The following is a 15,006-nucleotide window of genomic DNA, read 5'->3' as shown; positions in this document are numbered from 1 at the left end:
CTCCCTCAGTAAGTTTGCAGACGACACCAAGTTGGGCGGGAGTGTTGATCTGCTCGAGGGTAGGAAGGCTCTGCAGAGGGACCTGGACAGGCTGGATCGATGGGCCCAGGCCAACTGTATGAGGTTCAACAAGGCCAAGTGCCGGGTCCTGCACTTGGGTCACAACAACCCCATGCAGCGCTACAGGCTTGGGGAAGAGTGGCTGGAAAGCTGCCCAGCAGAGAAGGACCTAGGGGTGCTGGTCGACAGCCGGCTGAACATGAGCCAGCAGCGTGCCCAGGGGGCCAAGAAGGCCAACAGCATCCTGGCCTGTATCAGAAATAGTGTGGCCAGCAGGACTAGGGAAGTGGTCGTCCCCCTGTACTTGGCACTGGTGAAGCCACACCTTGAATACTGTGTTCAGTTTTGGGCCCCTCACTACAAGAAGGACATTGAGGTGCTGGAGCGTGTCCAGAGAAGGGCAACGAAGCTGGTGAAGGGTCTGGAGAACATGTCTTATGAGGAGCGGCTGAGGGAACTGGGGTTGTTTAGCCTGGAGAGAAGGAGGCTGAGGGGAGACCTCATCGCTCTCTACAACTACCTGAAAGGAGGTTGTAGCAGAGAGGTGGGTGTCGGCCTCTTCTCCCAAGTAACTAGTGATAGGACGAGAGGAAACGGCCTCAAGTTGTGCCAGGGGAGGTTTAGATTGGATGTGAGGAAAAATTTCTTCACCGAAAGGGTTGTCAAGCATTGGAACAGGCTGCCCAGGGAAGTGGTTGAGTTCCCATCCCTGGAGGTATTTAAAAGACCGCTGTCCCATGGCTTTCTGGTGACAGCCCAAGCACAGGGGACATGCCGCAGCTCCCTACCACTCTGGTTAGACTCAGCATGCAAACATCCGCATGCAGGCTCTGAAAGGTCCCAGCCCTGCTGAGGAGCTACCTGGACATCTAAAACAAAGGGGTTTTAACTTTACAGATGTTTTTCTGAAAACCTTAGGAAATTATGCGTGCAAAGCATACCCTGATTAAAGTGTGGCCTTAACATTGCAAATTAAGTGCTATCAAGTTAAGAATCCCCAGGATTAAGGTTGTCTGGGCCTTCCTATTTCAACGTATTTTTGTACATGTGTACAAAACCAGCCTTCATCACATGTTGATGCACTCTTTTGCTCCCTGGCTGGAGATCAAGCAGAGTTAGATGGCAGATAAGGAGACTCTCTGGTTTCATCTTATGCAGTAAGGTGGAAGGTGGGCAGCAAACCAGTCACCAGGAGAAGTAACCATACCATTGATTCAAGCAGCTGGAAATTAGCCTGGAGAATCGGACCCTGTCTTTGCCTAAAAGAAATTCCTGCAAGATGCTGGGAAAGTGTTGTACAACACATTCATAACAACCTTTCAGAGCCGTGGCTTTCGCAGGTCCAGGAACCTGACCTGCAGCCCTGGGACCTGCTTAGCAATCAGGGGACTGCTCACAGTCACCGTCGAGGACACGAGGCTCTGCGCTCCGACCGCACAAGTTGTTAAAGGCAGCGCTAAGCACTTTGAAAATCAAAATCAAAATAAATTTAAAAAAAAATTGAAACCGCACCCTAGGTGTCTGAGAGTGGGCATGCAAAATGGTTTGATCTCAATCTCTCTGCAGCTCAGTTGCCCAGCTATGAAAGACAGAGAACCTCCCTCCCTTCCCGCAGGCTTCGTGAAGACAAATTGCTGTCTGTGAATCATCCCAGGATTCACCTCAAGAAGTGATAAATAATTCTATGTTCAGAGAGAGGCTCAACAGAGCACTGAACCATGCACCAAATGCACAGTCCAGGATGATGCGCTGCTGGGAAGATCCTTAGAGGGGCTCCATTGTCCCCGAGCACCACATGGAAACGTGGTCCTCGGGGCAAGGCAGCGTGGGATCAGGTAATTAAAAGAGTTTACTAATCTGCATGTGTAGGCACAAAGAGAGGAAACAAAGATTGTTTTTATTCAGTTCTACCTTTATAATTAATTCTAGCACTTCGTAACTTTTAGATACTTAACTTTGCAATTTTTATTTAAAAAAAGTTGAAGTCATTGGTGTGTGCGTGTGTAATACTATCCTAATGGATTGATGGGCAACCAGTGAGAACTACCAGAGCAGGTTGACTAATGATATAGACATTTTTTCCCCATCAGTAAAGAAATAAGAAAAGCGGGGCCTGCCATATCCCAGGCAAGGGTAAATGGTTCCTTCTAGGAAGAAAAGGTGGGGAGTGGCCAGGAGCAGGTTACTGTGAAAGGTCATGGAGACCTTTCCGCTCCTAGCAGGATGGAGAGCATGCCAGCATGGATAACGTCAAGAAGAAAATAACAGTAGTTCAACAGCATGCTGTGCAGTAATTTCAGCAGTTCCAGTTTCTCTTTTCATCATTTATTTAAGACTGTGTCTAGACAGTGCATTACCATTCACAGAATTTATGACTAATGCCCTGAAAAGCAAAGATACCGGAATAATGTAAACACAGAAATCACCTAGAAGCCATACAAATCCTTTTATGGTTTAAAATATTCCCAAATTAACTTTGGCAAGAAAAAGAGTCAAGGTCACCACAGTATTTCATGGACAAGCCTGTCCAGAGTGCCCACCAACAATGTGGCAAGGGCAGAGCAGAAATTCTGCAGCTAAGCTTTAAAAGAGATTTACAGATTTGTTAATATTAGATGAAATAAACTCATCAACAGCTCTCAAGCCTAAAATATCCCTAGAGATGCTTTTAAAAGGCATAGAATTATACTGGGAAAAAATACTTAAAGTGTTACCAGGATGCCTTTTTTTCCACCCAAGAAGACGGTCTTGATTTTCAGAGGTTCTGAAACACCTTGAAAATCCTGATCACTCGTAGAGTTTCTTGTGCAAATAGAGACAACCATAACTAGCTAGTGACTCTTCAACATTTAGCTGACACAGCTATTTCCTTGTACTACAGAATTAAAAAGCAATTTTCTCTGACTGCTTCTCAGCCTTGTCATTTGATAGATATGTGCACACATGTATGCACGTGCATGTATATCAAAAAGACCTCACTGAAGTGACTATTCAACACCTATTAGATTTCCTGCAGATTTTCCCCAGCATGGAACTGCTGCTTGGAAAATAATATGATCAACAGCTGGTCCATTGCCAGTCTGAGAAGACTGCCTGGACATACTGTAACCTGCAGGTCAAATTTTGCCCTGGCTGACACTCCACAACAGCCCCAGAGCCAAACAGTTGCAGGATACAATAAATGAGGGATGATGTGTATCTAATTATGCTTTCATTCCTCTTCTCTAGCAAAACATTTTAAGAACAAGTAAAATACAATGACCGCTTCTGTGTTCCCGTCTTTCTGTTAAAGGAATTTTCTTTTAGACACAGTATTTTACTAGTAACTGTTGAGAAAATACCTTGCAAAAATTGTTTGGAGGTTCATTTTCCAATGCTCTGAAGCAACTTAAAAGTAGGATGAACACATTGTTCTTTACATTCTATGGGACATTCCCATAGAACTGAGTCACCCAAGTCTTATGACCCAAAGCGAGGACCAGGGCTGCAATAGGACCTTTCCTTTTCAATCTTTTGTTACAGTGTTGAGACTATGTAAATTCCCAGGACGATAACTTGAAAAGGGGAAATGTAGAAAATGCAATGTCATACTGAAAATAGGAGACAAAATTACGTCCTGCAGAACTTTTCTGGATGCTGGAACAGTTCAATGCTGGCCTAGCTAATCCAAGATGCCTGTTCAGCTTAAAAGCATGTGGCTTTATCCATTAAAAAAAAAAAGTTCCTTTTCCCCAAGGAATCCCTTCCACCTACGACTTGAGTTCTGCTAAAAATTAGCAATTTCTTGTTGACAACTGGTGGCCCTGATGCGGGAAGGGGAAAAGCTTCCATCTTGAGTCAAAGATGATTAAGTCTTCCCAAGTAGAGTCTTGTTAAAACTCAGAAGTTAGATCAGATCCACCAAAAGGTTTGCCAGTTTCCAGTCCTCCAACATAGCCCTAGGTAACCAAGGAAGCCCTGAGAAAATGGGCCCTAATGTAGTGTTGATCGGAAACCGGTTGGTACCAGCTTGTCCTGAGGCCACAGGTTGTTTTAAATTAACACCAAAACTGGGTTTGCATCCTGGGAACTGACCCTGCTCCAAATCAAAGGAGATGTTATCCTAGCGCATCCTGAATTACTTTTGAGAAGAAAGTTCCTACTGTAAATACAAGCACACTCAGAGCAGACACAGCACCAGGTGAGACTGTGTGAGTTACTGCACTTCACCACAGATACTGGCCTGAACCAGGACAAGTAATGAGCCCTTGTAGGGGTAACAAGCAGGTGCTTTCTTCATATTCACCTGGAACTTTAGGTGAGTGGAATTTGTGACTAGGGGTGGCAAAGAGCAAGAATCAGGAGAATTAGTCTTTCATGTCTACTCCTTACCATGTTGGACCAAGTTTACTGTAGATTTTTGCGGACTCACTGATGTCAGTGAACAGGAACCTATTGCCCAGAACTGAATTAAGCCTCTACATGTCTCAGTTTAAGTGAATTCTCTTCCATCAGACATTTATTTCAACTATTAATCTGACTAAAACTTACCTAAAGAGCAGTAGAGTCCAACTTGCTCATATCCTTCACAGCAATCTGTAAGAGTGATGGTTTCAGGGACTTCAACAGTATGATACTGCGTTTTATAGTATGTCCGGGGACACACCATCCATGGTATCCATCCTCCACAGGAAGTGCTTTTCTCATAGGACTTTTGGTAGGCAACCATTTTAAACACATTTTTGGTCAGGCTATAGTTGCACAGATGGTACCCTAGCAAAGAGAGGCCTTTTTCTAGGGAGGAAAAAAAAAACAGGAAAGAAAGGGATCAGCACTAATTTGTCACCCCAGTGCATAAGTTCCCTGCAGTATCTAGTTAAAAATACTGTTATGAGAAAGCAGTGACAGAACCAACACAGATGAATGATTTCCAGGAAGGCTGATGTTAGGAAGAACATCACTTCAGAAAACAGACAGAAGAAAGAATTACTAGTGACTACTTGTCATAGACATCACTTCAGTCATAAAAAGGATGCAGACTGGTAGAAAATTCAAGAGCTCGCAGTGCCTTCAGGTGCAAAGCAGAAAAAGGGCAATTTAACTCAAGTAAGTATAAAGGAAACTAATATATGTTAATACAAATTAACAGCAGAGCAGAATAGGCACTTCCAGGGCAGAGTCATCCAAGTACTTTATATGTCCACTCCAGGCTCACGCTGCCAAAGTGTTCGTCTTTCTCCGCTGACTATAAAGGGAATGAAGGACAAGGAACTCATGGGCAGATGAGTCACAGTAGATGTCTGGAATAAGACATCCTTCAGACATCGCCCTAGGCTAAAACTGGGTACTCATGCATCACGGGGAAGGACTTTCAGATGTCTGAAACAAAAGGTATTCCTGGAGCTCCTATGTTGCCTATCTGCGTTTGTAGCAGACCATCTTAGAACAGGCCCTTTGAGAGCTGCTGTGGTTCATTGACTTTAGTATAAACAAAGTCAGTAATAAGTTCATTAACTACGTAATGGGACTCAGTTTCTGGAGTTCTGAAACCAGTCATGATGAGGAGCAAACTTGTTACATGCTTTACTTAAAACTGAAATGCTGGAGCAGGAGCAGGAAAAAAACCCACGCCACAAAGGAACCCAAACGACAACAGCAGCAACAAAACCAGATGGAGTTTAAGAATGAGCAGTAAGCAACCTACAATCATGTCACAGACATCAGGCTGTCTCCTAATGAGATGCTATAGAAGCCAGAGGGGCTGAGTCACCCTGTGTCTCATTTGGGAAATAGATCGGATAGAATTAAAATGCCTATATCAACCTTTAGACAAAGCAAAAGAAACTTTAATAAGGATAAATATGAATTAGCTGCAGAGATTCAAGTGTGGCAGGACTCGTATCTCTGAGAGGTCTGAGGGGACCAGGGCCAGTCAACAGACAGACTGAAGCTAACACAGTATACACAACAAGCATACAATTAAAATATTTACAGCTTATCTTATTTGCACAGCTTATCTTCTGCCTGAAAAGATGAAACATGTAAAAACAACTCAAGAAAAAAACCCTGTCAGGTTCTTAGGAATCATGTGCTTTTATCATGTTTAGCTTTCCAGCTAAACAAAAGGTATGTGTGCAATTTGAACAAGACTGGTAAAAGAGCTTTGAACAGGACAACTCATTTGTAGTGCAAGGACAGTCCGGAAGAAAGCATGGGATAGATACCACAGGCTACAATACGTCCCGCAAACTGGCTCAACCAAATCACCCAGAAGGTCTTCCTCCAGCCCTAATCCTAGCAACTGCTCAAATAAGAACAGCCTGAAAGATATCCCCTGCCTTAGATATTCAAAAGTCCATGAAGAAAAATGGATTTGCTTGGTGCAATTCCCAAACGGAGGCACAGACACCTCCCTGCAGACAAGGGCACTTTGGAAGAGCAGAAGGAAGGAGAAGGTAGCTGGGACGGACCATGGACCACCCCCAGCCTTCCCTCTTGACTATAAATAACTTGTGTCTGACCAGACCCAGGGAGAGCATCGGGCCCCTGGGAGTCCAGCCCTGCTCTGCCTGACCCATCTGTGCCTTCATCCTGCAGCAAAAGGCAGAGTTTGATGTGGGGCGTGCTACAGAGGGTGCGTGTGAGAGAAAGAGACCTCCCAGCAGGCTCCAGGGAGCCCTGTGCTGCTGCTTAGAGCAGGTCAGCAGGAAAATATCAAGAATAAGAGCATATCTAGAAGTCCCACTCCCTGCTTCCTCCTCCTCCCCAGCCTCAAGCAGGACACCTCTGTGTCCCGTCCCTGAAGCTAGCTCCAGAGACAGCAGCTGCAAGTCCTTCACAATCACTAAAAAGCACCAGGGCTGTTCTTTGTCCTTAAGAAGAGAGGTGAAAGGAGATGGTCATGAGGGGCAGGAAGGAAGACGCCCAGCCTGTCCCAAGCTGAGGGGCTGAAACCCATACCCTGCCTGACGCAGGAGAGGACCCCAATGGCTGGGATAGAGGTCTGACCTGGACCATGAAAGCCCGTACCCAGCTGTGGCACATAGGTCACTGTGCAGGAGGGAACTGAAGGTGAAGTGAGCCAGAGAAAGTAAGGTGGCCTCCCTCCCCTGGCTAAATTTAGGACATCCCTCTGGGAGAGGGGAAAAGAGAACAAATGTGGGTTCTGGAGCAGAAACCAGAGGTCTGCTTTTTATCCAATGCATTTGATCGATTACCACTTCACATGAGGCACAAGTGCCTTACAAGAAACAGGTAGCTGTCATTGCATTTTGTAAAGCATTCCCTTGCCACATGTTAGGAGTGCTCCAAGAAAACCTACCCCAGAAAATGCTTCTAGACATGTAGGCATGGGGAAAAAAAAATTTTGTTTCAGCTTTTTTTTTTTAATTAGTTTGGGGCCTGAATGGCTATATACGCAAAGTGGGATGGAAAGAGCATCTAAATCATTTTGGATCTAGCCTCTATCTGGAGAAAGTGCACAAACATATATTGGTGATCAGGGAAGGTGGGAGGAGCAGGGCAAATTTTGTTCTATGGAAATGAGAAAAAGAAACCATTGCACTAAGGAATCATACTGTTACAGTATAAAATGATGTTAGAGGGGGGTAGGGCAGGTAAGGAACAAGAGCTCAGCCTGGTTCCTTGTCGCTATGATCCCTCCATTTCTCCAGAGCTCCCGTATTAGCATGGCTAGAGCAAAGCAGACACTGGAAGAGAACAACCGAGTACGGAGAGCACCGAAGATTCGTGTTGTCCGTGCAGAGCTGTGGCTGCAGCAAGGACATAGCACTGGAAAGCTAAAAATTCCAGAGTCAGCTGAGCTGGCTCAGGCTCTACAGCAATGTGCAACATAAATACAGGTATGAAACTGAGAATAAAACGGTATAGAATTAGACACAGTTTATAATTAGAAGCTACAGCTGTCAGAGCAGATATAAAATCATATTTCATACTTAAACATTGATACTAGGTATAGAATGAGGCTGCCAAAGCCAAAAGAGAAGGTTTGAGATACAGTTAGGGTGGTACAAAAAGATACCCTCGCTGGAAGAGGTTATACCGAAGGAGACAGGGAAAGGTGCAGCACCACCAACCTTACCATCATCCATCACTACCACACAGTTTAAAACAAGCTTTGACACTCACAGAGTTCAATTATTTGCTGACAGCGGTTTCCTGCTGAGCAATGTGGCTTAGATCAATTTGGGCTCTTTAGCAAATTGGCTTTCTGTTCTCATTACCCCCATCTATGGGATTATGGCACTATCAAATGGAATTAAAATGCACTGGCTGTTGTTTCCAGCAACACAAAGCTGAAGTCAATCACAAAGCAGGAGAAGGCAGTCACCTGACATTAGTAGGGCTACGTTATGCCTATCATCTCTGGGCTTTAGTTTTTTATCTTAGCAACCACCAGCTTTCAGCACTGTCAGGGAAAGTATAAATTTTATTATGTTAAGCGAGAGCAGAAACAATTAAAGCAAATACTTTATTAATAGAAACAAATACTGAGAGGAAAGGCTGAAAGGAAAGTCTTATAACTCAAGGTCAAACCCAGATCAGAACTGAGAGCATGATCAAAAAATCAGCAATAAAAAATGCTTGATAGCATTTATGCCACAGTCTTAGCTGCAATTCTGGAAACTTCATTGCTCAAGTGCCAGAAAAGCCACTCTGAGCTGGGATCTGCAAAATCTTTTCTCGCTGGAGAACAGCAAGAGCCAAAGACAAGCCCCTTTCTTGTCTTGACGTAACCTTAAAAGTAATCCTTTGGAACAGGTTCACGGAGGGCAGATTCAAACTCAGCTTTAAAAGGCGAAGGCCCCGGAACACGAAGAAAAATGGATTAACAGCTCGATTTTTCTGGGTATTCCAAATTCTTTTTAAAGTCAACACCATTGACTTTAAATGGCACTAGAATGGGGGTTCTGCTGACCCCCAATCTGTAGAAATCTCTTTTTTTCAGCTGTGACTTTGACAGGATAACAGAAAAGCCTGCAAGGCTTTAAGAAATATGGTTTGTATTTTGACTGAGACTTGCAAAACCACTTAAGTAAAAAAATGCAACAAAAAGCAGCCAAAAATCACTATCTTTTCTCATCTAAATAAATCAAACCAGAAATTAAGAGCAAATTAGGATTTAATTTAGCAGTTACAACCTAGCAATTGAGTTAGGTTTTTCCAAATTACAGCCCACACCATAGATGAAAGTTAAACATGTCTTCTACAGCTTCATTTTATGCATCTCTAGGAATTTGCCAGGTACATTACTACATAATTTCCTCCAAAAGTTTATTTTAAAGACAATTTTCATAAAAATTTGCACATTACTGAACACAAAGCAGCAGTCCTACTCATTCATTTCTGGCACAAAGGAAATGACAAGGCTTTTGACTGGGGGTGAAGAGTTGGGGACAAAGTTTGTGTTTTGGCTTGGTTAATTTTCTTTGTTTAATTATCAATGAGGATTCTTAAATGGTCGCTGAGACATTGCCAGTTCTCCAGAGAGTGGCCACCTTGGCCGGTTTATTTCAAGTAAAGAGGTATCCCACATCCAAACTAAGCTGTGCTACATAACAGCCGTGGTCCTCTGACCAGGTTTGCATCACTCACCTGTAATTTCATTTCCCCTTCCCTGCCGTGTGGCTGCCCAGAAGATGAGAACAGAAATAAGAGCGATCCTGGCCATTGTATCGCCTGTCCTGGATAAGCCCTTCTGATCGCTTCGTTTCCAAGGCGCTAGAGCTCGATCGTCCTCCCATGCAGGCTTTTGGATTAGGGGAAAAGGTGCTCTCTTTTTTTACCTTTTGCAGGTGGGTGATAACTACTGGCAACAGAAACAAAGAGGCTCCGGTGGGAATTTTGCAAGTTCTCTCTCCTTCGCGCCCTCCCCGGGGAACCTGCCTCTTCTACCTGCTCAGCTTGGCCTCCCCTCCCCGCCTCATTTTGAGAAAAAGGCATTTCAAAATTGCTGGTTTAGTCCATGTTTACCCTTCTGAGCACTTATTCCCTCTCACACCTTGAACACCTGACAACTAGGAGCCAGATTTACATATCTCGAATGTCAGGTATATGCATCTTGAATTTTGTTTCTGTCCACACATCAGGTGATACTATTTTTTAGGTCTTTAATTCTGTACTTTGAAAACAAGCTAAGAGTAAAAACAAATGTCTATGTCAATGTTTTTTCCTGAATTTAAGCTGTTTCACTAGCTGCTTTCATTGTGCTCCTCATTTCATTGCAATTTCAGTATCACATAAACCAGAGCAATGCTAGGCAAACAAGAACCTTATTAGGCAGGGCATGAATCAGGAGATTTGAGAAACCAAAATCCCTTTCTTTTCATTGTGTAAATCATGAAGGCATGTTCCCAAGATAGATGTGCCTGCAGCTTTACAATGCAGGACAATAACTTCAGTGCAGTATCACTTGGCTCATGCGAGGAAAAAGAGTAAACACAATATGGTATCTTATGAGGAGCTGACACTGAAGTATGGAAAATCACAGGTACAGTTCTTGGAGCTGAGGCAATATGTTCAGACCAGCACTTAAATACATATTACGGTACTGCAGACAATTTCATGTGGATGAAAGAGCCAGATGTAAGGGAGCCGGAACCACAAACTCTCTTATTTGTGTATGTTCAGAATATCAGTAATATCGCTTCTGTAAAACACTGTCGGGCAACCACTGTGTTAGCACTCACAAGGTAGGAGAGCTGGGGCCCTGGAAAACATGCGGGGCAACAGGGGAGTTGTTCCTGGATCGTTCAGATCCTCTGGCAGAGGGCAGAGCCAGGGCTCTGTGTTGTGTCGAGGCACTTGTGAGCTGTTCTTCTGGCTTGGAAAATAAAATATCAAGCTCATCAGAAAGAAAAAAAAAAAGCAGAAGAAGAAAAAAAGGAAAATTAATGCTTGCCCAAACTTCAATTGAAAAATGTTTTTGCAGAAAATGGGAAAATGGGTAGAGGAGAACATTTAAAAAAAAAAAAAAAAAAAAAAACAAAAACATATTTTGGTTTGGAAATATTTCTGCTATGTCTAAGGAGAATGTGTACCTTAGCACCCCTCCTCCTGCACGCACCAGGATGTCTAGTCAGGCTGTATGCCCCATGTGAACCATTTACATCTCCTGTCAGCACAGGGAGGCAACAGGGAGACCCTGGCTGTAAGCTGTACAGAGGACACCATCTGACTTAAAAACCCCACTAATAAATAAAATAAAAACCGAGGACTTGAGTCGGTGAAGTTCAATTTGCAAATAGAAATATTTCTCTTCGTGGTCTATATTTTTTTTTCAACAATCTAAATTTTCTGGAAAAAATACCTTGATTGAAATTTTTCAGCTAGCACTCACAAAAAGGATCTTTAGCCCCTAGAAATGACTTGGCACCTTCTGCAACAAGTGTATGTCCTGGCCAAATTCAAATATAGGTAATTCCAAACTGGCATCTGAATTGGATTGCATTTGGGGTCTCCCACTCACAATCCCAAATTGCTGGATAGGGTTGCCATGTGTCTTAAACAGCTGCTGCTTTCCAGAGTTAGCTATAAAACAAATGTCATCATCTTCACCGCTAAGGACTTCTATGACTGAAGTATGATCCTCCAAATTGCAGTAAAGGACTAACATCCTCGTTCTAAAAGACTTATGTGTACATGCTCATCTTTAGGACTGTCGTGGTTTAACCTCAGTCGGCAACTGAGCACCACACAGCTGCTCGCTCACTCCCCCCTTCCCCGGTGGGATGGGGGAGAGAATTGGAAGAGTGAGAGTGAGAAAACTCGTGGGTTGAGATAAAAACAGTTTAATAATTGAAATAAAATTATAATAATAATAATAATGTAATAATAATAATACACAGGGCAAGTGATGCACAGTGCAATTGCTCACCACCCGCCGACCGATGCCCAGCCAGTCCCCGAGCAGCGGCCCCCCCGGCCAGCTTTCCCCAGTTTATGTACTGAGCATGACGTCACATGGTATGGAATGTCCCTGGGGCCAGTTTGGCTGTGCCCCCTCCCAGCTTCTTGTGCACCTCCAGCCTTCTCAGTTGGTAGAGCATGAAAAACTAAAAAGTCCTTGGCTAGTGTAAGCATCACCTAGCAACAACTAAAACATGGGTGCGTTATCAACTTTGTTCTCATCCTAAATCCAAAACACAGCGCTGTACCAGCTACTAGGAAGGAAATTAACTCTATCCCTGCCGAAACCAGGACAAGGACTATTAAAAAACATGGATAAAACTTTGCATATTTACAGCTCAGTCTTATGGCTGGCAGCTGGAGCAGCCTTATGTTCAACGTGAGGCAACTAACAGTGAGTGGCAACTTTATTGTAGTAGTGAATGAAACAGTTCCTAAGTACAGAATATGCAGAACCTCCTTTTTGATCAAAACTGTAAGTAAAGTCAGTGGGTGTTTAATCTAAGTAAGAAATAGATACAAAAGTCTTGTGTGTTTCAGGATTTACCTTGTAATTTGCAAATTCTTTGAGGTTCTGATTCGTATCTGCATTATTTCCTCAGTGTTACAAGCATTTAGGCACACAGCAACGTGGCTTTTTAGCAATGCAGATATTGGAAGAGACCACCCAGGCAATTAAGCATGCATCCTATGTCCTGTACAACCCTTTTCACATCTTCCAGACATATTCTTGCACTGCGTTAACTGCAGTAAGTTTAAGATGGTGCCCTGCATCCCAGGCAGTTAGCATGTGCTCTTTCTTCATGTTACTGTAGTTGCTGTAATGAGTTGAGCTTACTCAGCACGTGTCAATACAGAGTCTCCTGCAGGGAAACTGCATAGATTCATCAATCATTTTGGAAAACTCACCACCTGTACGTGCATGGCTGATTACATAAAATTATATTTTTAGTAACCATTGGTATATTTCATAGGTAAAGTTTTGGTCTTTCATCCCTCGTTCCTTTCAACTAGGTGTTATCTTAGAACGCCAGTGCAAAATTTGCTCACTTTTGCTTTTGTGGTGAGGAAGGTCAATGGGGAGGAACAGAGAAGGAGATGTTTAGTGGAATAAGAGCCCTGGCTGTGTGGTGCTGGTAGTGAGCTGGAGCCCACTCTGGAAGGAGCTCCTCACAGCCCTCCTGGCCAGTCATCTGGAGCTGATCAGTTCTCCTGGCTCTGTCATTTATATTTGCTGCAGTTACATTTGTAATGTCTGAATTGATCTAAAGTATGCAATTTATACAAAGAAGGGCTGTGCCAATAAAAGCCATGTCAAAATCCATTTATGGATAATTTTACAGGATCAAGAAGCAGATTTTGAGAGATGGGATTTGACTTTCCTAGACTGTACTATCAGTAATTGGAATATTGTGGCTGACAGCAGGCTTTCTCGTCATATTTTTTAGGCATTTATTTCTTTAGACAGATTCACTTTTGATTTAATTAGTCACTTAGAAGATCCTGATCTTCTTTAGGCTAGGAGTTTGACACAGAAAGGTCAGTTGCTGGAACATTTCTTTTTGCTTTGCATTATTTTTTCTATGAAGTATTTCTATTTCAGATGCCCAAAATGGTCACGACGTTTCAAGACAGACTGGTCTGCATGCAGGAAACAGGACTATGCATTTGGGCTCCACGGAAATCTAACAAAAGCTGTTCTGTGCTCCAGAAGCCAGCACGCCTTCCCGTAAATGTATAGGACCTAAAGCTTGAGAACCATTAAATCATTTAACCTGACCTCTCAAAATCAGCCGTCAGTAAATTTCTCCCAGATGCCTCTTCCAGACTCCCACCATTTCAATCTGATTACAGCCTGCCAACGTGAGAAAGCCCAGACTATGGCCACAGCAGACTGTGGGAACGGATGGAAGTGCCACCGTCCTGAGGATCTCACAGTGGAAATAAACTGATCCAGGTCAGGAACGCGCAGGTCAAACCGTGCCGCTAGCTGCCAATGAAGGAGACAAAAAGTTCAGATGAACCTGATTTCCATCTGATTTCTGCCCCATGATTACGTGCCTGTGACTCCCACGTGAATTTTGTCTCATCACCAGGGCGGTCTTAAAAACTGCCCTTGCTGTGACATTTCAGATGTTTGGTGGTAAGGGTTGAGCTCAAACCACAGTCTTCCCCTTAGTGCGGCATTGCTAAGGTTTCTTTCCTCTTTTCCACTCCTGATCTTTGTGAAGCCTGCAGGAACTTAATTGCCTTTGAGCCTGCAGCTGATCTGTCAAACTGGCTTAAATCGGTCAGCAAGGCCAAAAGGTGTTAGAAGAGAGGAACAGGCTGACTTAGCCAGAAGTAACCTTTTTGCAGCTAAAGATGAAACGAAATAAATCACTCCTGCCATCAGGATACAAACTTATTCCAGTTTCTGAAAATCAATACGTATAATGGACACCTTAATGTCTACTCCCTACAGAGGACTGAACTTCTCAGAAACTTTAACTACTCAGCTCTGAGTTAACACGCTAGTCCGCGATTTCAGGGACTTGAATTCCCTGCCCCTGCCACGGACCTCTTGTGCAGCCACGAGCAAGTCACACAGGTCAAATTTGCCACTGCAACGAAGTAAGGGGGGGGCAGAAAGCCAAGTATTTCAGACCTTGTGAAAGCCACGGCTACAATACTATAAATATGCTTTTGCTTATATTACCTGAGAAAAAAGTAGAATAGAAAAAGCACTGTTTTGCCAGCTTATGCTAGGCCTATGTTAGGATGGACAACAGCTAAACTGGCAATTTTTTGAAGGGGTCCTTGTTTCCCTGAGCTTCAGACACATATCCAAAAAGTGGAATAGTAATACTTGCTTATTTTGCTGATGTGTTTCAGAGAAAAATGCATTAAAGATGAAGGAACGTGCACAAATGACAGTAAAAAACCATCCACTTAAAGCCCTAAGAGTTAATTAGCTCAACTGTGCAGACAGAACAGTCACTGACTGTATTTAGTGATTTGTTCTGTCTCATCGACAAACTGTTCCTCAGGAAAATCTTC

At 43.4% G+C, this 15,006-nt stretch overlaps 1 protein-coding gene across 1 annotated transcript in view; it reads right to left on the bottom strand.

Moving 5' to 3' along the window:
• Positions 1-5,364, bottom strand: part of UMODL1 (uromodulin like 1) — a 54,963-nt gene extending 49,599 nt beyond the window's left edge. The window contains exon 1 of the mRNA XM_076336113.1: positions 5,255-5,364. Coding sequence (XP_076192228.1) covers positions 5,255-5,364 — 110 coding nt within the window. The remainder of the gene's footprint in view (positions 1-5,254) is intronic.
• Positions 5,365-15,006: the final 9,642 nt, after the last annotated feature.

Source organism: Aptenodytes patagonicus, chromosome 1 (genome assembly GCF_965638725.1).
Source record: "Aptenodytes patagonicus chromosome 1, bAptPat1.pri.cur, whole genome shotgun sequence".
In the NCBI taxonomy this organism is placed as follows: domain Eukaryota; kingdom Metazoa; phylum Chordata; class Aves; order Sphenisciformes; family Spheniscidae; genus Aptenodytes; species Aptenodytes patagonicus.
The sequence above is the reverse complement of the archived record's forward strand: the minus strand, read 5'-3'. Positions and strand labels throughout refer to the sequence as shown.